We start from the raw sequence: 12,446 nt of genomic DNA on the forward strand, positions 1-12,446 counted from the left end.
AGGGTAAGGTAAAGGTCCAGTGTGGCAAAGTCTAGGATTGCGTCTCCAGCTGAGTCTTACATGGTAGTTGAAACAGGTGAAGTGGTGTGTGTGGGTTCTGCGATACTTGAGTGAATGACCATGAAAGCTCAGAACTGGAGTGGATTGAATAAAAAGCAGCTTTGAACAACACATTTAAACAGCATAAAATGATTACCTCCATCGTCACAACGACTTCTGCTGAGAGAGTAAAGCAAGCAAACGGGGTTGGTTGGGGGGGAAAGAAAAAAACACAAAAAAATGCAAGAACACAAAGAGCCCAAGCCACTGGTTTATCACGATTGTTTTGTTGTGTGACAGTGAATGTGCATGAATGACACCAAGACAAAGGAGAAAAGCAGCGACAGCAAACACATCAGATAAGATTCCACGTAATTGCATCATTCAAACTTTATTTCAAATTCAGCTATTTAGAAAAGTACATGTTATGATACAGCACCTTTTAAAGCAGGAAAATAAAACTGAACAGCAATATACTTTATTCTATATGCAAATGATAAAAAGCAACTATCAAGAGCTTCCTGATGACATCCTGACTGTCTTAACCCTCCATCTGTTGCAGCTGCCGTCCAGGACAGCCTGTGCTACCTGAGATACGGGATTTAGGGTCTGAAAGGATTTGGCATGTGGTGGGCTGCTATCAAAAAAGGCTATCTGTTCCCGCTCTGCATTGATTGGGTACATGGAAACGCAATTACTCGAATGGAATTAAAGGGGAAATACAGGTGCTCATCCTCCCTATTTGTCTACCTTTCTGTTGGTGTGGTGCACAAATTTGAGCCCATTAAAGCCCGCTGCAAAGTGGGCTATGTGTAAAAGTGAAGAGAAGCAAGGATAGTTGAGAGGCCCTTGGCAATGATCACACCCTTCACTGACTGCACTCCTGCATTTCGGGGAAAGAGACTCTCAACGCTTTTTTTTTTTTTTTTTTTTTGCCACAGCTACATATTGAATTTTATAGTAAAGCACTATTGTAATACAATTTATAAACTGTACATATTGGAATAGCTTGGCAGTGGCCAGGTGGATCTGACTTCAAACGAGGAAACGTTATTTATGTTGAGAAAGCTCGTGTAATAGGACATGGCATTATTTACTAATATATATTATTTATTATCTACGACACTGTGACACCGATCACCTGAGATTCAAATCATTTTGAATTACAGCAAAAAGAGTGATATTCAGTGGTTAAAAAACAAAAACAAAAAAAACTAAAGTAGTTGCTCATCCTGCACACTGGATAATAATTCCATTGAGGTCAACAATGTGGCTCAGTGTTCGGCAGGGCTAAGGTTTTGTTTTATAGCTGCAGAGTAAATGATCAGTGTAAACTCAGATGAGAATCTATTTCTCTTTGGCAGAAATGAGTGTGAATTTAATACAACCAGTGCCCCTGGAGGGTCTGCTCTCCTTTTATTTCTCCAGTTCCTTTTATTTAGTCCAAACGGACCCTATACCATGATCACCTGCACCAGTGACGTCCTAAACTCATGGGGTCTAAAGGGCCCATGCCCTCTGTCCACCCGCCCCCTTCTCTAGGGGTCAAGGGTTAAGGAGGGCTGTTTCCACAAAGGACCAATTACTGTTCATCTCTCAGCACTCTCAGTGTTTCAGATTTCCAGATGCGCGAAAGAAAATGAGACCACCCAACCCCCAGCTGATTGCCATTTGGCTATTGTTTTAGCTTGCTTTGTCCTGTCTGGTACAGCCTTCCCATCTGCGCTGTGTGACATAGACGAGTTCAGTTTAGTATGGTGGCTGATGCTAGTTTTGCATCTGGAGTTGGGCACAGCAGACATGAACAGTCTTGTAGTTGTACGATGTTAAACCATTTCTTAAGATTTAAATAGTACTGATATGAGCAGATGGTGCAATACACCCAACGTCCTGCAAGTGGTGGTGTTGGGTAGGGCTTAGAGCCACAGAACACCCAGGCAGAACTGTGAGTTGTGCTTTCTCCCTAACTGAGAGGTGGATAGGATGAAAAGTTAGTGGCGTGTGCAGCAACATATGGAGTGAAGTAGAAGTGCTGACTTCTACTACGATATAAAACCAGCTTTGCATAGACAATCGTTAATTCGCCATAACCCATCCTCCTCTCATAAATTCAATTCATTTGGTAAAAATATATATATTCCTTTAAGGAGCCTTCATTTCACCTGATTGGCATGACTACACCTGTGATGTGGACAACTGCTGGCTTGGAATATATGGACGCACCCTGTAGATCCTCTCAGTTCTCTACATCCAAAATGCTACGGTTAGTAATTTCAACTTTCATCTCTTCAGAAAGCCTCCATAGAGGGACTTGTTCACCATCCTGAGACATGTTAGCAGTTCCTGACACAGACGCCACCTGGCAGCATACTTTAATGTGAGTGGTCAGATTTTTCTGGGTGCTAAAAGACTTGGTGCACGCCGGGCATACATGGCCCTTCTCTTTGGAGTGCACTGAGGACAAGTGCCTTTGCAGGTCTGTGCGGTCCCTGAAATGTTTTAAACAGTATACACACTGCATGAGCTTTTTCTTGAAATGGATTGTCTTCTCATGGCGGTCTGCGTTGGACTTAAGGGTGAAGCTCGCCGGACATTGCGAACAGAGGTAGCGTGCCGGGGTGGGCTCGGCCACCGCGGTGCGATACAATGACTGGGGAAAGTGGAGAAACTGCGACTGTCCGGGCTGATTGAATGGACTCTGTATGCTCGGCCAGTCCAGGGACATAGCCATGAGAGACAAGGTGTGGCGGTACTCGTGCTCTCTGAGATACTCCAGACTGCTGAACAGCCGCTTGCACAGGGAGCAAGCAAACCCCTGCGAGTTCCAGGCACCGGTCTCTGGCAGGACCCCTGATTTAGTCTCTTTGGCCAGCGCCGCCAGCCCCTCAATCTCTCTGGAAGCCATAAACACTGACGTAGGCACAGTCAGAGAACCAGCACAACTTGCTTTGGCCATCTGATCTCTCTCAATGGGAGACTGGTCACCTTCCAAAGCTAAACAACAGAGAGATTCATTAGAATTTGAAAATTTACACACAAGTCAAAACACAGGCTCTCATGATTTGACTACTCAAGGCCTTAGTGTTTTACCTGTGTGGTATTTCTTCAGCTTGTCTTCGTCTTGAGCACCAACAGCCTGGAAGCACAAAATGTCATGTTATTCCACACAAACGTAAAGAGAGGTTGTCATGAATGTAGGAGGCAGGCAGGTGAGACAAGCTGTGATAACACAAGACATGAATGTAGAAATGTCTTGCGGTAGATTTTGTGAGAATGAATCTATAGTCACAACACAAACGGCACACCCGCTGCCCCTGGTGACAGTTATCTCTCTAGGCTGCATCCATCCTATTTCCTCTTATTTTATTCCTTCACCCAACAGGATAGCCTTGGCCCCCTATGTATATACAGAGGGGGAAGAAGAACACGAAGAAGGGAACACCATACATACACTGGGTACGCAGGTGCCCCCCCCCCCTTTTTTTTTTTTAAACAAAGATAGGAGATGCTTGTTGAGAGGCAAGTCCTTCTGAAACCAAATGTTCCTCATGAAGGCTTACTTACCCACACGCACAGGCTGGCACAAAAACCGTACTCGGCCACACAGCCGCGCTCACACACGCCCACACATACACGCACTGAAAAGAACAAACAATTTCCTGAACTGGGAGAGCAAATCTCTCATTGTCTTCTAGTATCGATTCCACCTCGGCCGCTATTGCCATTTTGAAACACGCTCAATGCCACTGTGTCCATATGTGTCATCTCTAGAGTAACAACTATAAGCTACATTATCACTAGTGCGTAAAAGCAGCCCTTTGTGCCTGGCTATATTAACTCTTTGAGTGCCATTGATGATGGTATCATTCTGCTGTGAATTTAAATGTGTTTGTCACGAGCAGACGACCAATCCATTTAAACTGGGGAGGCTAGCAGCGAATAAACAAATGTTCATTTGCTGCTAATTCCTCCAGGTTCAAATGGTTTGGACTTTTATCACTGTCAATGGCTGCGAATGTCTTAAAAGATGGCTTTAAAAAAAAAATCTAACCAAATAAAAGACATGAGCAAACGATAGATAATGTGGAAAGAAAGGAAAAGCAACAACAGTAATTTTGACCCAGGAAATGTGCCATATGAAACACTGAGAGGACTGAGTGATAGATGTGCTGGGGTGTCAAAAATCACCCCAATAGCCTTTACTTTGTTCTTTAACTAAACTTCATGCCCACCATCCATTAGATAACTGGTCAACTTTATTCCCTCAATCACCACTCAGCCCTCCCAGGGAGTTTTCAAAATTGGCTGAGGCAGCCTCCTGGATGCTCCCGTCCACTCATCGAGATCAAAGTTCTATCTGAGCGGAGGAGCGCTATCCAGAGAAGAGCCTCCACAATTGGAGTTGAGCCAGACTCCTTGTGCTTACCTCTGGCAAGGTGGAGGGCGTCATTCCCGCAGGGGTCTCTTCCACGTCCATGTCCGAGGTGTCCGAGTGCAGCCTGGGTGTCCCCGCCCACAAACCGGGGGCCTCCAGGGACCGAGGTTCAGTGGGGAGCAGCAGAGCGGAGGGGCGATATGATGATGATGACGGCGGTAACGGAGGCGGTGTTGGTAGAAGATGAGGAGGAAGAAGAGTAGGAGGAGGAGAGGAGTCAGCCCCCTGTTTGTTATGAATTGTGGCCCCTGTGGCCCCTGGTTGGAGCGTGCTGCAGTGGTTGTTGGAGCTGAGCCCTGAGGAGCACAGGAAACGAGTCTCACCCACCCACTCACGTACAACTGCACACTCTGCTAGCAGCTGGCCACCAGAACATAACGGGAGAGAGTGGGCAGGAGGGGGGCGCGGGGTGCTGCTGATGGAGGGGCACAGTGGTTGCCAGTGCTGCACTATCAAACACGATGGAGAGGGGGAGGAAGAAAAACTCTGAAGTTTCACTTTCCACCAGCCGAGGGGAAAGGGCTTCTCTTCTCTCTCTTTTCCATTTGCTCCTCTGCTCTCCTTCTCCTTCCACCCACATGCATGCACACAGGATGCTGTGTGTGTGTGTGTGAGATGGTGTTTTGTGAGTGAGTAAAATGCATATAAGGAGAGGGCTTGAGGATCCTCTGTAGCGTGTAGGGAGATTGTTTTGGAGAGGTGCCATCTTGCAGCTCAAATGAAGACTTTCTGTTCACGCAGGGCAAAAGGACATCGGCCAGGGACGTTGTTTACCAGCAACAAGTTTAGACACAAAGAGTTACCCAAAAAAAAAAAAAAACATAACAATCTATTCCCACAATCATATTTTGTGTTCACAGTTTACTGTGCATTCATATTAATTAACACATTGAAAGTGCTATGGCTTGTCGAGTGTGCAATAGTACGTGCCAGTGTGGCCAACAGAGTTATGCGGTGGGTGAACCATTTATCGCCCTCCTCTACACAATGGACAGAATCTCATTGCGCTAAGGCTTGACCGTGGACGGATTCCTGGAATGTTGAACTACCGCGCCCGACACTCCTACTTACTGAGAACACACACGAAAGCTAAACTCCCATTTACTTCCCCACCTCTGGTGACTTCAGGAGGGGCAACATAGCGAGGGAGGAGGTCACAGGGACACAAAGAGTAGAAGATGAGCAGTTTAGAACTACTCATTCAAATACACCTACGATATGTAACAAAGAATATATAAGTATATATAAGTACTTATAATTAATAATTCCCCTGAAATCTAAGCAATATGCTTTGTGTATTAAGATTTTGAATGCAACTTTGTATTGGATCTTTTAAAAGTGGGGCATATTGGGTTTGTTGTTGTTGTTGTTGTTGTTTTGTCTTCTATTTGCATTTAAACAGACAACAGAACAGTAGAATCTAGATTCAGTTATTGGCTAAATTGTTTAAAAAAGCGGTTTCCCTCTTGGAAAATTGCCAAAGAGCAGTGGTCTCCAAACTATTCCACATAGGGCTGCAGTGGGCGCAGGATTTCATTCCAACAAAACAAGATGACACATTTGCGCCAATCTGGTGTCTTACAGCTGTAATCAGTTGATTGCAGTCAGGTGCTACTTGTTTTAGTAGAAACTTCATTGCTTAAACTGTCCGTACTCGATCGGTTGGGACAAAACCAGGACCCACAGCTGCCCTTGAGGACCTGTTTTGAGACCGCTGCCATAGAGAAATGTTATACAGTGGTACCTCGACATACGATCGATTCGACACACGATATTTTCGACATCCTACATAAAATTTGACTCGCCATTTGTTTCTATATCTGACGACATGCTCGAAATACGACGAGATGACAGCACCGCAGACGAACGCACGGTGGATTTTCTTGTGTGAGAAATCAACACAAAATGTGTCAAAAAGGTTTACAGGTGGTGAAATAAAGAAAAAGGTGATGCTTACCTTTTAAATGGAGTTGCAAATTATAGAAAAATATGAGCGTGGGGTGAGCATCCGTGAACTGACTCAAGAATACATCTCCACGGTCCTCCTCCGACCACCATACGCCAGTCTTTATAAATTAAGCTGACAATTATTATTGTGGTAACATCGCCAAAAAAATCGCCAGCTTCGCCACGTTTTTATCATTTATTTCACAACTTATTCAACACAAAATGCCTTAGAAAACAAGAAAGCATTGAAAGTGAAAGTGAAACTCTTAAACTCACCGCTCTGTCTCTGGCACGTCAGCCATGCGGTGCGTTCAAGTACAGCAAAAAAAAAAAAAAGTCCGTCACAATACAACCCTATATGTGACATTATTACAGGAATTATTGTTATTATTATTATTATTATTATTATTATTATATTCCGTGTTTTATTTATAATTCATTTGTTTTGCTATGTGTAATTTCCATTTGTAATAGTACCAGCAGTATTTTTTAAGGATTTAGTGTAGTTTTTGGGCTGTGAAACGAATGAATGGAATTATAATGTATTCCTAGGGGAAAATCCACTCGACATAAAACCATTTCGACTTGCAAACAAGGTCCTGGAACGAATTAACTTTGTTTGTAGAGGTACCACTTGTATATTTAATTGAAATGTGCTGCAATGAGTGTAGGCCACTAATATCAGTAGTTAATAGTGTAGTTAATTGGATGTTCTGCACACCCTGTACACAGTGGCAGTGTGGACAGGTGCACTGGGGACGGATCGACGAAATCCATTGTCTGGCATCGATTGTCTGGCACAAAAAAGGAGATTGGGGTTGAATCCCATTGAACCTAAATGGATTCAGAAGGCTGACTGACGTACGCATAGTATTTTTGAAAATGTACCCCTCCTTGAGACCACAAATTGATGCAATTGAATTACACGTCTTGACAACAGGGTGAGGGTTAGCTCATTGGACTGACCCACATGGAAATAACAACTGCTTTTGGAAGTATGAATGACAGAATGTTTACTGGTTACCCACAGCACTATGAAATGCCCTGTCTCAATGTACAGTATTTTTCGTATCTCTGCAAAAACCTGGAAACTGTAAGTACCAAAGTAAAAAGATTTTCACACACGCATTAAATGTTAATTGCTGCGGCTATTTGAACGACGAAACGACAGCACCAACTAAGTCAGAATGAGGAGTCTGGCTGTCAATCTTTGTTGTAGACAAGAGATTTTCTGGTAATTATGGCTCACTACACAATGTTGAGTGCCTCCATTTTTGTGTTCCGGGGACCGAGTCGCCTTCCGATTAATTCCATCCCGCCGGTCCCTGTCCAGACTTCCATGTTCTTGCCGTAAATAACCCCACCCCTCTTAATTTATTATACGGAAAGTAGGAGTGGGAACCTCTTGGTACCTCACGATACGATACGATTTGCGATACAAAGCTCATGATAACGATGATCTGACGATACTGCGATACAGCGATTATTGATACATTGGTCAGGAAATCAATCTAGGATATTCTACAAACAACTGATAAACAGAAAAACAAGCTTCTGCTGTGAATTGGAATGAGTTTATCACTAATAGACGTCCAATACATTTGAACTGGGAGGGTGGCAGCGAATGAACATTCGTTAATTTGCTGCCATCCCTCCCACTTCAAACGGATTGAACGTCTATGGCCGTCAGCGGCAGCCAATGCCAGGCAATGAGGTAATTTTGGGCCATTTAAGGTCATTTCCTGTTGATTTTGGGGTATATAATGGGTCGCTTGCTATTGATTTAGAGTTACAGAACAGGAAGTGACCTGGGAATCACCCAAATGAATAGGCAGTGACTCAAACTCAACAGGAAATGACCTGTAAATTCCCTAAAATGAACATCAAGTGACCTGTAAATGCCCCAAAAAGCAGACCGAATGACTGTGCTCTGGTTTTGAATGAACGAACGTTCCCAGTCTAAATGGATTGGGCATTGAGCACCGTCAATGGCAGCCTTAGGGGCCGTTTACATGGTGACTCTCCGAGAATACGAAAAATGCCAAATTTGCATTTGCATTTGCGTCTCCATTTGAACAATGTCGCGATTCCACATGAAAACGATGTTGTATTCATGCCAGGCCCTAGGGGGCAGTGCAGATTTACTGGGCGGCAGAGAATGATGCACTTTGACCCCACCAAGCTCCCTCAGCCTGGAAAAAAAATATGCCCGCCCACTCGAAGCAATGTCGTTTTTCTTTTGCTCAAAAAGGCACAGAAATTGAAACGTTCAACATATTTAATTTAGAAAAATATTATTAAAACAGTAAATTAAAGCCGACATTCCGCCATATTTGCTGTTTTTAATGTTTAGTAGCACCGCTGCGCACACCCAATGTGACGTGTACGAGTGCTGACGTTAACGACGCGGTCTCGCGCTGCAGGAGCCTTTGATATGCATGCCGAGGAAGCCCCCCTCAACCCCCCGCAATCGGATTCTTCCATTTTGGAGGTAGGATTCAGAATTTTTCGTCTTCGCCGACACCATGTGCACGCGAGGCGAGTCCGCAACTCAGTCATTGCGTCTTTGTGTTGCAGAGTCGCCATGTAAACTGCCCCTTAGAGTTAACTGAGACACTAATATGGTGGAAGATTTTGGTAGCAACTAGATGTTTTTTTTTTTTTTTTTTTTTTTTAAATATTGACACCTTTTTAAAATGATATCTCGATTCTTGACAGGAGCATATTGATAACCTTTTGGGATACAAAGTATCACGATATGTCACTATTTCGATATTTTGTCACACTCCTAACGGAAAGTGTATAAGGGAGTGCATAGACAAATGAGATACTGAGGGAAAACTCAAGGCCTTCTGTTGATGTTCAGAGGTTTCCCTTGGATTGGACCAGGTCACCTTCCTTTACCTACTTCCTGCCAATGATCAATACTTTCCCAGGATCCTAAAGAGATTCACTTTGATTCGCCACCTCACTATAGAATAGTGAAGGTAGAGAGACCAGAGAGAGTAAAGTAAAGAGGACGTGAAAGATGCAGTCAGTAGGAGAGGCAATGAGGGTGAGTATGAGCGTTGAGTGTTAAGGAGGGGTAAAGGAGAAGTAGATGGATGAAAGAGTCATAGATGGATAAGGGACCGGAAGGATGAGAAGCAAGGTGAAGGAAGGAGAAATGAAATGGGGGAAAGGGAATAGCACTAGGATGACCTGTACGTCCATTAATCAAAGGTACAGTATTTGTTTATTAAATTTCACCATAAACATATGTGTTAAGGGAGCTTGTTCGGCAATCACACCTACGACGCAGAATTTTTCTAAATCCTTCACCAAGGTCTCTGAGAAATCTGCAAAAGTTAAATTGAGACCTTTGGACACTTCCTGATTTTTCAACAAGCTTAAACAATCTGCACAGATTTTTTTCTGCAGGTAGCCCTTGTGGCCGCAAAAGATGTTTAACAAATCTATTCATAACGTCAAGGTCTATGTATGCGAGTGCGTCTCCTGCCTTCTCTGTAGCCTGCCAGCCTGTGACAGCTTCTTATTCCTTCTGAAGCCAACAGAAACATCTCATTCGCACAAACACTTGCATAATGTACGTGACAAAAATGAGAGAGCACGTGCGTTTTGTTGTATTCAGTCCCCGTCTGTCATTTTGTAGGTGAGTGGGGCATGACCAGGCCTGAAGTTATTTCCCATTGTTTTCCTGCCGCGCACAAAGACAGACACAACTGAGGAAAAAAGGTCCTAAGAGCCAGTAAAAGCAAAGAACACAAACAAAAGATGTGTATCATTTTCCCCACACACAATGCACAAACTCAAGCGTGCACAACTAAAAATAAGAAACTTGTAGATGTGTTTAATATGGATGTTTCCTTGTCACTTATAAAATAAAATATTGATTAACTTAGCTTTACTAATATACTGCTTCATTTAACAGAACATTAAGAGTACAAATGTGTTTGGGCAAAAAGTTAAAATCAGTTATCAGCTACAGTTCTACTGTACTTGAGTATTTAGAGACATTTGCTATAACATTACAGCTATTTTGATTATACGTACTGAAAAACAGCAGCAGTGATGCGCTCAAAACTTTTATAGATAATTAATAAGTAACAATAAATAACAAATCTCCCCCAGACAGTGCAAGCCATCCCCAAAAAATGTTCTCGCAGTAAGTCACATCTGATGCTTCATCAATGACAGCCACTACAGTAGTTATGTGTCATGTGTGTATTTTACAATTCAGTTTGGTCAACAAATAAGCTGACCAGTCAACATATATTGAGGATGATGGGACAATTGTGGTTTGGAAAAGTGAGAAATGTGCAAAAGCTTGTAAATCATGGTACCTTTTGAAGATGTTATCATAGAGGTTGACACAGAAGTAGGTTCCATCAGAAAAATATGTATTAGCAATGCTACGGATGGGAATGAATTCAGCATTTTTATTTGATGTATGCGTCATTGCAGAATTGGAGGACATTTTATGTCCCAGTCTTCAAATTTAAAATAATCAACTTAAGCCCCTTTAACACACATATCCAGGGAAATTCCCGTGTAAGGTGACGCGGGATTTACTCGCATCATTGCTTTCACGCATGTAGGGATGTCCCGAGAATTGGTTGGACATTTTCACACACTTGTCCCATGTTGCCCACTGGCGCTCTCGGTGCGGGGAGGGCTGCTTGCGCGATTTAATAACCCGCACATTACGTCATTTTTGGTCGGCATCGGCTGTCACAATGTTGGTGAAATTGTGTTTTGCTCCGGAGGGAGCGTTCCCAACTTCGTAACTGCAGCCAATTCAAGCTCATCAAGACTGTATTTAAGCCCAGGCGATCCAAGAGAAGGGTGGAAAGAAGAATTCCACTGGCTTTGTTTTTTTGTCTTATCGGCTCTCTGCCTAGCGCTTAGATTAGTATTTTATTGATCCCAGTCGACCTACTGTCATGGACCCATTGTTTTTTTTCCCCCTTTTCAGCCAGCGATTTTTTTGTTTTTAATAAACCATTGAACATATCCATCCGTTGTTTTCTGCTTTAAAGTACAACCTTGTTTCTGCAGTAGCAGACCCTAACATCAGGAACAAAATAAACCACACATTTCCAAAGATGGACAATGGACTCTCTTCCTCGGTTCTACTGTCACGGACGCATTGTGTAATTCCCCCTTTTTCAGTCAGCGATCGCATGTATTTTTGTATTTAATAAACCATTGAACGCATCCCTCTGTCCCGTCCCGAGCGAGCCTCTCCCCGCCGCCACGGTGCGCACGGAAGCCTCGAGCGCGGGCCCGGGTCGAGCCGCCGGGTTCAGATCTTAATGGTAGTAGCAAATATGTATTTAATAAACCCTTGGACGCTCCCTCCGTTGTTTTCTGCAGTGAAGTACAACCTTGTTTCCGCAGTAGCGAAAGTAGAGTAGTAGAGGAAGTGACAATCGGCCCACCATGATTGTTTACGTCATCAGCCATCGTGCTGTGACCCAGGAATTTAACGCCTGCTTTCACGCGCACCGATTCCCAAGAAAGTCCCGGATATGATACTAAGACGTAACCTGTGAAAAGTCCGCGTAATCTCTGTGTCAGTTGACCCAGGAAATTGTTTTCACATACTGCTGTGCACGGTTAAGCACTGCAATATTCCCAGTGTTTCGGAGTGTGTGAAAGGGACTTTACAAACCACTGAACTTTCATAATCAATTTGCTTGTCCAGAGACCAAAAAAAAAAAAAAAACCTGAGAAAATAATGGTTAAAAACTAAATAAACCAAATAAATTTGGAGTACGACCTACAATACCACTTTCCTTTTATGCCACCTCTTCAATGACCAGATTGAATCTAAAATAAACAGTTATAAACTTGGAAATTTCATTTTTTTCCCCAATAATAATTATTTGTAGAACGTGTCCTTTTTATCATGGCAGAAGAAGAAAGAATCATATGACACACTGGTTTTTTTTTAATGTGTGTCTATGTCCTTGCTTCTATTTTCTATATTTTCGTAAAATAGTTACCCTTGATTGAATATCTT

General features: G+C 43.1%; 1 protein-coding gene across 3 annotated transcripts in view; it reads right to left on the reverse strand.

The window, feature by feature from the left end:
- The window catches only part of zbtb46 (zinc finger and BTB domain containing 46), a 127,769-nt gene that overhangs the window by 8,899 nt on the left and 106,424 nt on the right, over nt 1–12,446 (reverse strand). For 2 of the 3 annotated variants that reach the window (XM_057858568.1, XM_057858561.1), the window contains exons 5-7: nt 4,466–4,770; nt 3,130–3,175; nt 197–3,033 (exon numbers count right to left, since the gene is read on the reverse strand). The exons of the other annotated variant lie outside the window; for it this stretch is intronic. In XM_057858568.1, the coding sequence (XP_057714551.1) occupies nt 2,276–3,033; nt 3,130–3,175; nt 4,466–4,770 (1,109 nt within the window). In that variant the 3' untranslated portion in view covers nt 197–2,275. Of the gene's footprint in view, nt 1–196; nt 3,034–3,129; nt 3,176–4,465; nt 4,771–12,446 lie in introns of those variants that run through there. 3 annotated transcript variants of the gene reach the window in all.

Source organism: Corythoichthys intestinalis, chromosome 2 (genome assembly GCF_030265065.1).
Source record: "Corythoichthys intestinalis isolate RoL2023-P3 chromosome 2, ASM3026506v1, whole genome shotgun sequence".
NCBI lineage: Eukaryota > Metazoa > Chordata > Actinopteri > Syngnathiformes > Syngnathidae > Corythoichthys > Corythoichthys intestinalis.